The 15,886-nt window shown below is 33.7% G+C and overlaps 2 protein-coding genes across 3 annotated transcripts; one reads left to right on the top strand and one right to left on the bottom strand.

The window, feature by feature from the left end:
* Positions 1–1,908: 1,908 nt before the first annotated feature.
* LOC109609145 (probable phenylalanine--tRNA ligase, mitochondrial) lies at positions 1,909–3,357 on the bottom strand. Its single transcript, XM_020025764.2, has one exon. The coding sequence runs from the start codon at positions 3,306–3,308 to the stop codon at positions 2,010–2,012; it is 1,299 nt and encodes a 432-aa protein (XP_019881323.1). The 5' UTR covers positions 3,309–3,357; the 3' UTR covers positions 1,909–2,009.
* Positions 3,358–3,747: 390 nt separating this feature from the next.
* LOC109609168 (protein kinase C) lies at positions 3,748–15,380 on the top strand. 2 transcript variants are annotated; one of them, XM_049963801.1, is made up of 11 exons: positions 3,748–4,465; positions 6,634–6,691; positions 8,174–8,333; positions 8,873–8,904; positions 9,757–9,911; positions 10,984–11,215; positions 11,269–11,433; positions 11,491–11,612; positions 11,749–12,192; positions 12,247–12,573; positions 12,631–15,380. In XM_049963801.1, exons 1-11 carry the CDS (start codon positions 4,130–4,132, stop codon positions 12,793–12,795), a joined length of 2,196 nt encoding a protein of 731 aa, XP_049819758.1. In that variant the 5' UTR covers positions 3,748–4,129; the 3' UTR covers positions 12,796–15,380. The 2 variants fall into 2 exon arrangements, with proteins under 2 accessions (XP_049819758.1, XP_049819763.1); XM_049963806.1 differs by having other exon boundaries at positions 3,749–4,465; positions 9,757–9,827.
* Positions 15,381–15,886: the final 506 nt, after the last annotated feature.

Here is a 15,886-nt window from a genome sequence, read left to right as displayed (position 1 = left end):
TTGCAAGTAGAACTTGCTTATTAAACTTAAATTAATCAGATAAACATAGTATTCATAATATAATAAAAATATTGTACTTACCTTTAATAACTTCAATCCAACCAATTTTATAAATAAAAAAAACTGATTTCCAAAAGGATTACTATTTATTGTATACGTACATATTATGTAAAAATTACAGTATAGCCTGTATAGTTTGTATATGGTTTAAACATTAGTGTTACGATATCCCGAATTCGCAAACATCACTAATTAGTCTTATTTTAAGAAATTTTCACGCGCGCACCACTCACTAACACACTGTATAAGTTCTTGAGGCTCCACCATTGTATGCCGATTTGGGCAAGAAAGCCAACGATGTGTTCAACAAGGGACTATTCAATCTGGACTGCAAAATCTGAATTTGTCGGAGGCGTAGAACTCAATAGGCGAAAACTCGAACCACTACGGACGATCAGGAAGTCTCGAAGTCAAGGGCCCCAACGTTACGGTTACGGGACGTTGGACCACGAACAACAGCCATCTACAGGAGCCGCTGCTCTGGAATATCCATGGACGAGCTCAATTCTTCGGAATGTTACCAGCCAATCGCCACGAGGTGCACCCCAGTATTCTCTTCATCAATACTGGGGCAGATGTTGGAGACGAGTATCAAATAATCGGCATGGGGTGATGGAGGTATCACCCCTGGTTGGTTCGCCGGTTGAGGGAATGATTTGATATTACTGATGGAGACTCACCAATAAATGCTTCACCATCACTTATTCACTCATCATTAGTGACTCTGTCGAATGTCCTATGCTTGCTGGAGCCGGCGAACCAACCAAGAGATGTTGTCGGTGACGAGGTCGAGAGCGAAATAAATTCGTTGTATCCGAGCGTAACGAGGTAAACTTTTTTGAGTCTCGTTACTTAGTTACCCAATTGTTTTGGGCACAGCTCACTTTTAATGAACATAAAATTCCCATAGATCGAATAAAAATATTAAATCTTTTTGGAAATATTCAGTTTACAGCACATTTTATTTAATTATTTTTAATTAAAGAACAGTTTTGTTAGTTTTTGGACCTTAGTAACTTATTTAATTTTGAGTATCTTCCCAAAATAAAAATATTGCAAAAATTAGTCATTCTACAATTAATTTATTGATAATATATCTATTAGTGATAATTATCCATACCTACCATAGGATTAAATCCAAGGAACAAATAATTTTATATATAGATAGATGTACAGTGGTGACCTGATAAATAGCACGTGTTACTATTTAATGTTATTTAGAAAATGTACACCTCTAAACAACTCCTATTAAAATATTTTATATTTTATTTATAATAATTACACTGTATTCTTTTTATGTTTGATGGCTTTTAGTTTAGAATCGAGACTTTATGTCGTTCCATAACATTGCAATTTGATTTACATCCGGATTTTACACTGGCCCATCGACAACGTCATCTTTTAATCAGTTTTGAGCAACTTTGAATGTATACTTCGGATTATTATCGTGAATAAAAATCTACGTAACTGGTAAGTTATCGTTGGCAATGCAATGGTCCTACACCATGATAAGAAAAGGAACCCCAAACATTCTCTAGAATGCAATGTTTCTTTTTTTCCATCTAAAGCGAGTTATTCAATAAAATACTTTACACATTACTACTTTGTGCTATTCTCTGACCACCATTATGAATTAAAATACTAGAAATGTACTTTTCATTTTATAAATAACATTAAATTTACATTACACATTACACATAATACAAACTACAAGTACTATGAATACTTGTATATCTAGTAGTGGATAGAAATTTCTTATTTTTCTTTTCTTAACACATTATGTAATAATATCATTTCGGATAAAACTATGTAATTTTTATGTACACCAATTAATTAATAAATACAAAAAAAATTTAAAACTTGAATTTTATTAGAAAATATAAATTATACAGTAAAATAATATAAATAACTTTATTCACATCTTTATATAAATTATTTACATGGCAAAGTTATCTAATGGTAACATTCAATAAATTCTTTGCAGCATTTTCAATCTGTTTATGTACATCATTTACTTCTGATTGAGTCAAAGTCTTTTCCATGTGCCTATATATAATTCTATAACAGTGACTAGTCTTTCCAGTTTTGGGATGCTTGAAATTATCCACCAATGTTACTTGTTCAATTAAGTCACCTCCAATACTTCTCACTAAATCATAAAAATCATTACTTGCAAATTCAACACCTTCTGGCAACCAGAAGCTAATATCATTCTTGCATTGTGGAAACTGACTTATGGCTTTATAAATCACATTCTTATTGATGTCACCAACATTAAATTGATTTAAGAATCCAGAATCATTTGACCAAAACAGCCTTATGTCAGGAATCTTGTGAATACACATAGCCACTCTTTCCAATCCCAAACCAAAAGCCCAACCAATTCTATCATTTATTCCAGAGTTCTTTAAAATTCCTTGTCTCATTATGCCACAGCCTAGCAGTTCCAACCATTCTCCATCATGCTTCACCTCCAATTCCCATGAGGGTTGTGTAAAAGGAAAATATGCATCAACCCAACGATACTCAGTCTTTTCACCAAACAAAGTTTTAGCTAAACCTACCAATGTGCTTTTCAATTCATATTCCATTAGCATTACAGCCTCCAAGGAGTGGCATGCTTGCTTCTCCTGATTACCAGTGTTTACAGTATTGTTGCCTTCTTCAAAAATTTGCAGATCCTTTTTCTCATTGAACAGTTGATCTTTAGTTTTCAACCTCACTGCATCCAACTGATGGAACACTGGATAATGGGTCCTGTCAATCTCATCCCTTCTGTAAACATCACCAACCATCAAAAAATTGTTCAAACCTGATTGTATGAGTTCGCATTGATGTGCTGTCATGTGTGCCCTCAACAAATAGTCTCTGTTAAGGTAATAACAGTCGCTTTTGCTCCTGGACACATGATCCTTGGGTATGAGGAGGCTGTCGAAGTTCTGTGTAACACTCACAATGGGGTTAAGATTATCATACACAGAAAACACAGGATTACCTCTGGAGTTAACGAACGATTTATAAAAGTAGTTGACGATTCTTTGTCGCACGTTGCTCAGCGGGTGTCCTTCTTTCTTGTGCAAATTCTTGCCGATGTGTGATATAATTTTTTCGGTGACATTAGTGAAGTCGTCAGATTCGTACGTTGTCTCCAGCAATTTGACTTCCTTAAGTCTGGCCTGACTGTACGACATGCACTGGACATTGCTGCAATTTCGAAAACTAGTGTATTTACAAATTGTTCTTAACATTTTTGAAATTTGTTAGAACTTAACCTCACATATTCACAGAGTAGCTATGATAATTTCAATCGTCTAATGTCAAATATACGAGGTGCTTCGAAAAAGTTGCTTATGCTTAATTTAAATTAAATTTAATATATTTGTTTATTTATTTATATATTTAAATCCTAATAGTTAATAATTAAATAATTGAAATGCTTTGACTGAATATAAAATTTTGAATTCTTATGATAATTGTTGTTAAAAGTAAATTTAAATAAATAGCTTATTTAAATAATAATATTATTATTAAGATCATCCATGATAAATAATACATTTTCTTAATATTTAATTAATTTTTGTAAAACTGAATTTAATAAGTTTAATTTTTAAATTTATTAAGTTTAATAAGTATAATAATAAATATTAGTGTGTATATTTTTCAGTATTTTTATTAAGAGAATGAATGATTAATAATTAGGAAAATAATGGATGACTTTAGATAGAACAGAAAGAGGAGCCTTGGTATGTGGGCGGAGGCGAGCTTTGTGCGTTAAACCAGCAACATCCCCCGTAAAAGTATTGAGCTTTCGTAAGAAAAGAGTGCCAGCTGTGGGCCGATAGCCGAAGCTCGTCACACGAATGTGTGTCACGGTTCGTCAGTAGGAGGCAGCGAGGAGGAGCTGGAGGAATCGAGAGCACCCGATCCGACCTTCATGGCTGTCAAGCAAGCGAAAATAGAGAAGTTTGTGTCTGTGGCTGCCCTATGTAGTTGTTAAATGTAGAACGGCGATCCCAGTGCGGTTTGTTCCAATCGCTTCGTCGACGGTGTGGTGCAGTGAATCGGTGCTATGTTTACGGGGACAGTGCGTATCAAAATATGCGAGGCTCAGGCCCTGAGGCCGACCGATTTCTCGAGACGCCATACATTCGGAAAGACGGACGAACTGCTGGACCCTTATGTCACCGTCGATGCGGACGACCTGCACCTGGCCCGCACCACGTCCAAGCCCAAAACATTCGATCCCGTTTGGAACGAGTTCTTTGAGCTCCAGGTCCACAATACCAAGACGCTGACATGGACTGTGTTCCATGATGCAGCCATCGGGCCCGACGTGTTCGTCGCCAATTGTAGCATCTCCGTGGAGGATTTGCTTAACAGGGACCGGGACGAGGGAGATTTTTGGGTGAGTCCGCCAAATTCCCGCTGCCCGTTCGCCGTGTCATACGTCCAGTGATATGATTACTCTGTTTAGTCCCGCCTCTCCCCTTTCGACCTTCTATCATCTGACATAGTTGTCAAAACCTGACAGCTTCTTAACCCGTTTTTTTACAATTGATTCTTTTCCTATGCATTACGAGATAACTATATTCTATTACTGTTACACGTTCGGTCCGTCCGGATCATTCGAATAAAATCGTTATTTTCTATTTAAGCCATTTATTGACGTGTCTTAAAACATCTATTTCTATTGCATTTCCTTACAATTTATCTCGTTTTTATGTTTAGATATATTCTTTCAGTCGTACAACCATTTTATTTGTTTATGTCTTGTACAGGGTGTTCCAGTTTCTACATATACAATAAAATATTTATTGTTTATTGTTTGTTTATTGTCTCTCATTATATTCATATGTTTATTTCTTCTTAAATTTAGCATGTAACTAAATATGTTACCTAAACATTGATTAATAAATTGCATTGTGACCAAATTTCATTATGTGAAACATCAATTTTAAATAAATCATATGGGAATCCAATAGGAATAACATTTATTTCTAAATAGAAATTTGTATACCACACTGAAAATACCCATTGGTTTTTCAGTTTAAGTCAATTAGCACTTATGATGCAATAGTTGTTTTGGGTAAATATGACAAATTTCTTTAATTTTCTATAATTAGGAATTTACAAAGTTCCTTACAGATGTGCGCAAAATGCCAGCATTAATTACATTTTTATATAATCTGATATATTGATAAAAGTTTATCGAAAATTTAAATTGCTTTTCCTCATTTTTTTTTAATATAAATTTTATTAAAAACGTCAATCACAAACGCGAAATAATTAATCAAATGCAAACTTATTAAAAAAACCTAATAATAATAAATAATTTATTGTAATTACATATTAGAGTTTTGATGTTCAACAGTTGGAAATGGGATGTCACAAATTAATGTGGGGTGGTGCAAAGTTAAAGCTAATTAGACTGAAATGTGATTAAAAAAATAATGAAGAAGATAGATCCACTTGAATATTAAAAAACTCCGAAGGACACTTGTTGGATATTATCTCCATATTGAGTAGCTTTAATGTTATCCTTTGAGGTAACAATTAAAAGAACGTTTTCGTTGTTAATTTTGTTAAGTGACCCGTTTAAAAACTGTCATGTGCCAAGTACACGATTGTAATGTGTAATGTGGTTGTTTAATCAATTAAACAGTTTTATGATTGAACAGTTTTCCGCATTTATTCTATATCGCGGAGATTCCCGAGATAATTTTGAAATTGATTTTCGCTATTGCAGCCCCGGATATATTGTACCCAACTGGTTTTATCAGCATATTCTAATCTCTCTGTGTTTACATAAAACAAATAGTGTCAATCGGCTTCTTGGTCTATTTGTGTGCAATTGAATATTTTCCAGTGCATTATACATGACCGCGTTTTATGGACAAATGTTTTTGTTCGAATGGAAATCAATGTTTTACCGTTTATATAATTCTTATAATTACAATATCTATTATAATTTTCTATTCATAGCCACAAGCATATTCTGTGCGAGTTTAAAAATAGATACAATTATTTTAATTAAAAGTGTATCAATAATACATTTAAAGTATTTTAGTGAACAAGAACTAGTTTCATGATTCAAATAATTTTTTAATTATGTCCGACAATCTTAATTTTTTCCTTTTAAATGTCTAATTTGTCCAATTGGAAAACGACTTCCTACTTCGTTTTAATTAACAGTGAATTTATTTAAAATTTAATCAATTTTTCAATGTCAATCCATTTCTCAATTCGAACAGATTTTTATTATTTATTTCTGGTGACATATTTCAGCCTATCGATTACATCATTAATGCTACATACGATTTACTATTCGGTTTACTGATATGCTGAAAATTTAAGCATCCATAAGTGAACTTCCAATCTGTTGGCATTATTAACTTGACATAAATATAGAACTGGTAATGTGTGAAATGTAGATCAAAACGTACCACTTTACATTTCAATTTTTTTCATGTAATTTATGCATTAAATTAGGTACCTTAACAAATTTAAAATACTGACTAATATTAAGAATATGTAACAAAAGTTGTTTATACTGATTTTGTTTATTTGTTTCAGGTGAATTTAGAGCCAACTGGTCGTCTACATATTAGAATAGATTTGAAAGCCACAAATGGTGAGTCATTTTTTAAATTAATTTGATTTACTTGCTAATTATTTGTATTGTTCATAATTGTTGTTTAGCACATATTGGTATTTTGATAAACAGATTAATGTTCACGTTGCCCGAGTATGTTCCTCGGCAGAACATCTATAAATTATTTTGTGTTGTCCAATTTGATATATTGTACAAATTACACTGACAGACTTTTGAAGGGGATAATTTGAATTTCCTAGACTAAATAGATTTAAAAATATAGATGTTTTATTTTGACCTGTAATATTATTGATTAATTGATCATAATATTAAATTCATTTTACTTTTTATACATTTAATAGACATAAAAATGAACAACATTTCATTTATTGTAAATGTTTTATTTCACAAAAACCCATTTTATGGATTATGACTCATTTTATTCGGTTTATTCTTAATTTATCTGTTGTTTAGCATTGTAAAATGCCTCAAAGAGGACTTCTGAGGATTTGCTATAATTGCAATTTTGGGATATGGTAACCTGCATCAACAACAAGTAGCCAAATGTATGTCTCACAGGGTGGTAGTTCTAACAAGCAATGACCACAAGACAAGACGGTTTGCTGATTGTTTCTGCTAGATAAAATCGCACATTCTCTACATCTAGACTTCGTATAGACGTTAGAATCACTATAAATCAGTTTGTCATCAGAAGAAGGTTTCATGAAGACCTTAAAGTCAGAAGACATTTCAACTGTTGCTTTTGAATGTGGTTCTGTAGCAGTGTGTTTCTTTGAAGAGACTCTGAGTCTAATATTAAACCAAGAAACTATGAATGCTCGACGTTATTACGACTTATTTATTCATTTATTATTTCATTTGGTCAAGAATTTGGACCAGATTTCTTTTTTGTAGACGACAATGCCCGTTACCGCGAGAGACTTATAAATATGTATTGCAAAATCATGATATTACTTGGATGCAGTGACCTCCACGTTCACCAGACTGCAATCCAATTGAACACGTATGGGACCATATTCAAAGACAAATTCACACTCGAAACCACCAATCCCAAAATAAGGAGGAGCTTGCTAATATTTTTAAAGAAGAATGGCAAGCAATGGTTTAAGAATTTATTCGTTTAATAATTTTGAGTATACCAAGGAAGATAAAAGCTGTCCGTAGAACAAGTACTAACTGAAAAATGTGGCGATTCATATTCAGTTTTTTTGTTTTAATTAATTTTGATTTATTAATTTCCCAAGGAGACTAATATCATCATATTAGTTTTATTACCGATTTAAATGTTCCGTAATGAAGCAATTTTATTTAATTTATGCAGAGATTACATTGTTTATTGAAAGTTATTTTGGAAATAATTCTGCAGCAATATTGTATTATGATTTTTGAAATAGTTCAAATTATCCACAAAGGTTTTTTTTGATATCTACACATGATAAATTCTACAACACAAGATGAATTTAAAAAAAAAATACAGTAAATGTGCATTGTCTTCTTCAGAATACCATGGAGCCAAGCCGAAGGAGTTCAAGGAGCGCCAAGGCTTCAACCGCAGACGTGGTGCCATGCGACGCAGGGTGCACCAGGTCAACGGGCACAAGTTCATGGCCACATTCCTGAGACAACCAACTTTCTGCTCCCACTGTAAAGAGTTTATATGGTGAGTGGCTGTGCCTTTTCTTTGTGGGCATGATTTAGACGAATTTTGGGGATGACGCCCGATTGTGACTAACCATCCACGTCGACCCGGGGACGTTGTTTTATTCAATTATGACGTTCTCACGAGCTATCCGGTAACAGAAATAATTCAAAGACTCATTTTTGATTGATATATCATAATATTAAAATTATTATAAGTTAACTTGGAAAATAGTGATATCACTTACCAGAAATATATTTATTGGTTTGCATATTTTACAACTTCTTTGTATTGCATTTTAAAAGGCTTATAAATAGAAATTACAACATTTTTGAATCCATCTGAATTTTCTAAGAAACAAACATGATACGTTTTTAGTGTTTTTACTCCGTTATCCGACGTGATTCACATTTTATTACTGCCAAATCCGAAGTGGTCTTAAGCAGCTTTTTAAAACCTGAAACGTGTTGTTTAATTTTTATGCTTTTTGGGTATGTTTTTGTTTTTTGTTATATTTTGCACTGTGGGCACTAACTTAAAAATGGTGGTTTTCTTTTCAGGGGTTTGGGCAAGCAAGGCTATCAGTGTCAAGGTATGAGATCGTTCCCAGCATGATAAATGTTTACATGTACATTTTCCAGCTTAGCTTTCATTGTATATTTATATTTTTTCTAATAGGAACATCAATATTGGTGACATGAACATATGTGTTTGTATATTTTTGCACTGACAATCAGTACTGTTTTATTTTTTCACTCCAAATGACTGACTACACCCTTTACTACATCAAGTTTTTATTTTTAACTAATATTGATGTGCCTACTAAATGTATGTTTAATCCATTTTTGTCACAGATAATGTGGTTGTGGACCTTCTACACTGCATGAATAAAAAAGGGCATTTGGAGTGGACTTTACTACTACCCCCCATTGATTTTATTTTATTTTGATTTTGCAGCACCACTGGCATGGCTGTCTTTATTAGCTTTTTAATTTTTTTGTAAGTGCATATTTTTCTTTTTTTAATTGTTTTAGTCTTCAATTTCAGTTTTTTTTATTTTACTAGGAAAATATTTATAAGCGCTGTAAATAGTGTATATAAAAACGCAAATAATTTTAACTCTAATAAATATTTTCTGATTTATTATGGTGTTTGTTACTTACAAACAAAATGTATTTTGTCACATCCAATTTTATTTAAGTAATTTGTTTAAGAGAGTGCTCACAAAATACATTTTGTTCCATGCTCCTCATAAAAGAACAATTGATTATTTAGACTAATACATAAATATTCACATTCACATAATTTCCTCATTTATTTTTTTATGAGTTTAATAAAAGATTTCTAATTTACTGAACACCTACAATGTTTACACTCTTTCCTCAAAATTGCATTGATGGTGTTACATGTTTACTTAACACATAATCGACGTGGTGTTTTGCAGTGTGCACATGCGTCGTACACAAGAGATGCCATTTGTTGGTGGTCACACGCTGTCCGGGAATGAAAGATGAGGTAAAAAAACCTATAAATTGTTGTCAAAGCCTATTGTTGTCACTCCAGCACGTTGACATAAACCACAATCCGGGCGAAGACGACGTAAGTCTTTAAAAGATTATTCTTTTGGTGACGGGATATTCAATATTTACCTGGTGAAGGGTTTATGGTTGGTGATGGGTCTTGGTGATTAAAGTCTGTGGTGGTGTCGCCTAGTGGCCATCGCTGGAAACTACAATATCTTTTTATGTTTTATGTATGTTGTTAAAAAATATAAGCTTATCCGAACAAAATATATAGCCGCGAGTTTCAGTACTATAATATCAAAGTACTATACTTTAACATGCATTCAACCTTTCTGATTACATTGATTTGTCCATTAAAAAGATGTATGTGCAGAGCAAGATTCTTCCTCACAGATACAGCTATGGTGATTTTCATGGTTTTTAAATAATGTTGAAACAACTGCAATTACTGCACATTAATTTTAAATAAATTCTAAAGTACGTGTATCTGATATGAAAATCATTGATTTTTTTAAATATAACTTTTATTATTACTGCTATATTTTAAATGTATATTTATTTCAATTTTCCATGTTAAGTATAAATAAAGTCATGATCAGTAATAAATAAATAATTTAAAACACTCGCAGGGTTTTCATAAATTAAAACAGAAATTTGTATTTTATGTAAAATAATGAATTTGAGTTTGTCTCTGCTAATTTTCAGATTTGTTAATATAAAACAACGCCGCAATATTATTTTCAGCGGTTTTCCTGCTTCCTTTACAGTTTTATAAATGTTATTCTTAATGATCCCAACTAAAATGATTAAAATATTAATTAGTTTATGCATCGTCGTCGGAATTCGTCAATTGAACGTACAGAATTTAGATATTTATTGCATTTTCCTCCCGCTGTTTAATTTCTCAAAAGAATAATTTGTTCCTTTGTAAAAGGACACCAATAAGGTACGTCCCATCAGTCAATAAGTTAAAAATAAAAATCAAAAGAATAATAATATAAATATCAAACTTTCAAATGACAATGGAATAAGAACAGTGTCACCTCCGATGAACTTTAATCGCCAATAATCTAGTTATAGTATAACATATATAGTAGGCTCTTATATTGCGCCAACGTTTATTATAGCAACGTTTTTGTTCTTTGTAGTCAAATACCCAAGGAACCAGGTTTAACGTGAACGTACCTCACAGATTCGAGGTGCACAATTACAAGAGGTTCACGTTCTGCGATCACTGCGGTTCGTTGCTCTATGGTCTGTACAGACAGGGGTTGCAGTGCGAACAATGTAATTTAAACGTGCACAAAAGGTGCCAGAAGAATGTCGCGAACAATTGTGGTATCGACGTAAAACAAATGGCTGCAATTTTAAAAGAAATAGGTTAGTATTGTTCTTATTATCAATTTGTCACGTTTATCATTGTTTTTATTCAGGAGTAACACCAGAAAATCCAACATCCAAACGAAAGCCATTGCTGCCGGGTCCTGGAGGTAACGGTGGCGCAAGGGATGCTGGGTCTAATGATAATCAACAGGCTAGAAATGAAGGTACGGATGAATCGTTATCCAGGATGATGGACGAGAAATTGTCGAATAACGGTGGGATCAATTCGAAGCTCATCTTAGGACACGTTATTAGTGATGTTATGTTTACAGGAGGTGATTCTCAAGGTGGTACTGGCGCTACAATTGGACTGCAGGACTTCCATTTCGTTAAGGTTCTAGGCAAGGGCAGTTTTGGTAAAGTTATGTTGGCTGAAAAGAAAGACACAGATGAGGTAATTCATTTTAAGTTCAAAATTAATTATTTTTGGGTGCAGGATCTGTTAAAACTTCGAAGATAATCAATTAACTACTATTAAATTTTTGATATCAATAGTGACTGCTGCTTAGTACAATAACTTAATTTTCTAGGTGTATGCTGTAAAAGTGCTGAAGAAGGATGTAATTATCCAGGACGACGACGTCGACTGCACAATGACAGAGAAACGGATTTTGGCGCTGGCGGCCAAACACCCGTTCCTGACTGCCCTAAACTGCTGCTTCCAAACACGGGACAGACTGTTCTTCGTTATGGAGTACGTTAACGGCGGCGATTTAATGTTCCAGATACAACGTGCCAAGAAATTCGACGAACCAAGGGCTCGGTTCTATGCTGCCGAAGTTACGCTGGCCTTGCAATTTTTACACAAGCACGGAGTGATTTATAGAGATCTGAAACTGGACAACATATTATTGGATGCGGAGGGCCACTGTAAATTGGCCGACTTCGGTATGTGCAAAGAGGGCATTTTGGATGGTATCACCACATCAACATTCTGCGGTACACCCGACTACATTGCGCCAGAAATATTACAGGTATGATTTAATCAACCACTACTCGTTCGGGGTAACAATTGTAATCCGTTCCAGGAATTGGAATATGGTGCTAGCGTTGATTGGTGGGCCCTGGGCGTTCTCATGTACGAAATGATGGCAGGCCAGCCGCCATTCGAAGCCGATAACGAGGACGATCTGTTCGAGTCGATCTTGCACGACGACGTGCTGTACCCGGTGTGGCTGAGCAAGGAGGCCGTCAGCATTCTCAAGGGCTTCATGACGAAGAACTCCAGTAAACGTTTGGGTTGTGTGGTCGCGCACGGCGGTGAGGCCGCCATTCAGGCACATGCCTTCTTCAAGGAGATGGACTGGGCGGCTCTGGAGCAGCGCAGGGTCAAGCCACCGTTCAGACCCAGAATTGTACGTAAATCGTTTACTTTCGGCGGGCTTTTCCACTATCGTTTTTGTCGTTTACAGAAAAGCAGGAAGGATGTGGCCAACTTCGACCAGGAATTTACGCGCGAGGAACCGGTCCTCACGCCAGTCAACAACGAGGTGCTCCAGTCAATCAATCAAGACGAGTTCAGGGGATTCACCATCATCAACAGGGATTTCAATCCCCACCGCTACGCAGTCGAATAAATTACTGGCGCCGGGCGGATAAACAATGCAAATATTGACGTTACACCAAATCCTGATACACTTACCCAATTCCCAACCAGGTAGTTTAGTTTCCTCATCATTGGTTGTGGGTGCAAGGCGGCCCGCTGTATCTCCGTTGAGTGACGTTCATAGGGAAACTGTTCAGATGTCCGGTTTCGATTGTAATACGATGGATCGCCTTGGACCTCTTAGCGAAACAAACGCTTAAATTTTTTTTCGTAAAAAAAGTAACAGTACTCACATAATGTTATATATGTATTTATAGAGTTTATTTATATTTAGCTTTTAAAGTCAGTCCGTTAACGTTTTACACAAAAAAAATATTTATTTATTGTTTGTAATTTTGTATGTGCTATATGCGCTTGGGCTGCTCGTTAAATTACTGGTATTAAAATGAAACTATGTACATTGTTGATATAAAATAATGTGTTTGCCAACACTGGGCTACGCCAAAGCATCTAAATTGCCACAAGTAATGTGTTCATAACAATTTGTATGAAGGAGACAGTGGAACAAGTGCACAAAAAAGTACAAACCCTCAAACAAATAAAGCATCACCCTCTTAACTGTATATTCTACTAGAATAGCAAATCTACCTCATGAAATACGTTTTAGTTTTATTATTTGTAAGGTTTAATTTTAATTTTTCAAAGTCCCTCTGTTGGCAGACCACATTTATTTGTTGTGGGGAAATAACAGGGTTTAAGATATTTCGAGACCAGCCCAAGCATTAATGGATATGTTGTATACTATAACAAAGAATACGTTGGATTTTCAGATATATTTGATAAACCTGTTGTATTGCAAAAGTTAGTATTTTTCCTGTAGTATTACAAACTTTGCAATTTATAATGTGTAATTCACTAATGACGTTAAGATAAATTCCAATTTGATTTCAATACATTGAGGGTGTTATTGAATATATCATTTTTAGTATTTCGCTCTGTTTCTAGACGGATCCCCGATTTTCTCATCAGTTTGCTTTTGAATTATCCAATTTGTGAAACGGGAAAGGGCGACTGTTGTGAAGCAGAGCCTCGTTAAGTTTTCTGTGATTTTCTCACGATAAACTGACGGATCCCAGTTCTACTCTAGTCATATGTATGGCCTATGTATATATCAGAAGAGATATGAAAATTCAAGGTGAGGGACACTGTTAAAGCTAAACTTAACGTTTCGTGGATTAAACAAATCACGTTCCCATCTACCACAAGCACACATCGCAGATATAAATGTAAGAAATTTGAGCGGAAGATTATATGAAACTCGTTGTTAAACTTGACTACAACTCCTTATTCTTGCTGTAGAAGAATGATGGTAGCAAGTAATAGTGTTAAAAAACCTCGAAATATCGCTTTTGATGTACTGAATATTTCATAAATACTCTGTTCATATTTTAGGATCTAGTCATTTAGGATGTGCGTCTTTTTGAACTGCACACATCTTTAGAAAATGAGTGCGAGTATTGTGGCAGTTGGGAATATCCTAGTAAAAGGTTGAAATAATTCAATATTAGGGAAATGTGCATTAATTTAATAACAGAGCTTTATATAGGTTGTTTACTATTACCAAAGATTTTATTTATTATTTTTAATATCTGTGTAAATGTTTATAATATATAGTTTATGTAATAATTAATTTAAAAGAATATTATATATATGGTGCATTTAACGAATGTGTTAAAAACCACAGAGTAGAATGTAGAATTCTTTAAATGCATTGTACAATGTGACTTTTGTGTGTATGGACGTGTGAATGAATACATATATACTATGTATTTTAAATTGTATGTGCTGGAATTTGTTGATTGTATGTAAATGTGTAAAAGTTTAACTTAAGTTATTCTGCCATAATAACGTAAGCTACTAGAATATTCAAAATACATTTCGAGGAAATGTATATATTGTTAAAAGTAAATAATGAACTATGTAATGTTTTAGATATTTATTAATGTGAAGCTTAGAATAGTAGATAAAAATAAAAATATTCAAGCTAATATTAGTGAATGTTTAGATCTCTATATCACAAATCTGTGTTAGCACTAAGCAGTTACAAATTAAAGGGAGATTGTCAGAGATAATGGTTCAAACCGAAAATTTAGTTGAAAAATTGAGTAGGCTTTAGTTCATTGCAAGCTTCACTTTAGTCCCAGATGTAAAATTATAGTGACACTCCCGTTCAGTTAATATAACCCAACATTATCATCGGAAATGTTGCATTAATACACCATCAAAATTATCAGCCGACTGTAAATCGTTTATTTTCAAATAAAAGCCAGTGTGGAGTTCTGATCGAAGACCTGAACTATATATTTTGTTGTTTTGGGTGTATTAGTGTCAGGTTTCTATTTTCAGTATGTTGTATTCAAGCTTACAATGTTGTGCCAAACCATATCCCATTTTATCAGCTGGCTGTCTGCACTAATGTTTCCTACCGTACCTCACTAAAAAAAACCACTGTCGCGTTGGTATTGTTTATATCATATTTGTAGTAGCAATGTGTTGTAAATGGTGTACCTATTTCTCTGATGGTGTACTAAATAAAAATAAACATTATTTAATGTATTGCTGTTTTAATTTTCACCTTTTCTTTATTTTATTACAGGTGATGGTGATTATTAAAGAATTAAACATAGCAAACTTTGGTGTTTTATAAAAAATAAATCATACTAACTTTATATTTTGGTCTTAGTAAACAAAACGAGACTTGTTTTACATTTAGTGTTTAAAAATAACTATCTTGAAGCTGTTACAATCTAATAGTGGTATTTTTATACTTTATATCTATAATCTGACTGGAATAAATATTTGTGATAAACTGTTTTTAATATCTCTAAGAGGATTTTCTGTACTTCAAAAATTTCCTATTAGCAGAAGAATTTTGGAGTGCTTTATGTTTTATTTACAGCTTTAGTGTTTGCAAACGTTAAACAGTTTCTAGTTTTCAACGAAATTGTCGACATAAAAAATAAAGCTCACGTTACTTAACACAAATTAAAGGTAAATATTAATCGTGTCCAGATTTGGCCTGAAAGTAATTGCCAAAGCCTTCCTATGAATGCTGCAAAAGT

This window comes from Aethina tumida, chromosome 1 (genome assembly GCF_024364675.1).
Source record: "Aethina tumida isolate Nest 87 chromosome 1, icAetTumi1.1, whole genome shotgun sequence".
Lineage (NCBI taxonomy): Eukaryota > Metazoa > Arthropoda > Insecta > Coleoptera > Nitidulidae > Aethina > Aethina tumida.
This window is presented reverse-complemented; position numbering and strand designations above follow the sequence as displayed.

Excerpts from the sequence above, each read along its gene's own strand:
- LOC109609145 (XM_020025764.2), bottom strand. The coding sequence starts at position 3,308 with ATGTTAAGAACAATTTGTAAATACACTAGTTTTCGAAATTGCAGCAAT.
- LOC109609168 (XM_049963801.1), top strand. The coding sequence starts at position 4,130 with ATGTTTACGGGGACAGTGCGTATCAAAATATGCGAGGCTCAGGCCCTG. Across the intron at positions 8,334-8,872 it reads CACTGTAAAGAGTTTATATG|GGGTTTGGGCAAGCAAGGCT; the intron begins GTGAGTGGCTGT and ends TTTTCTTTTCAG. Across the intron at positions 8,905-9,756 it reads GCAAGGCTATCAGTGTCAAG|TGTGCACATGCGTCGTACAC; the intron begins GTATGAGATCGT and ends GGTGTTTTGCAG.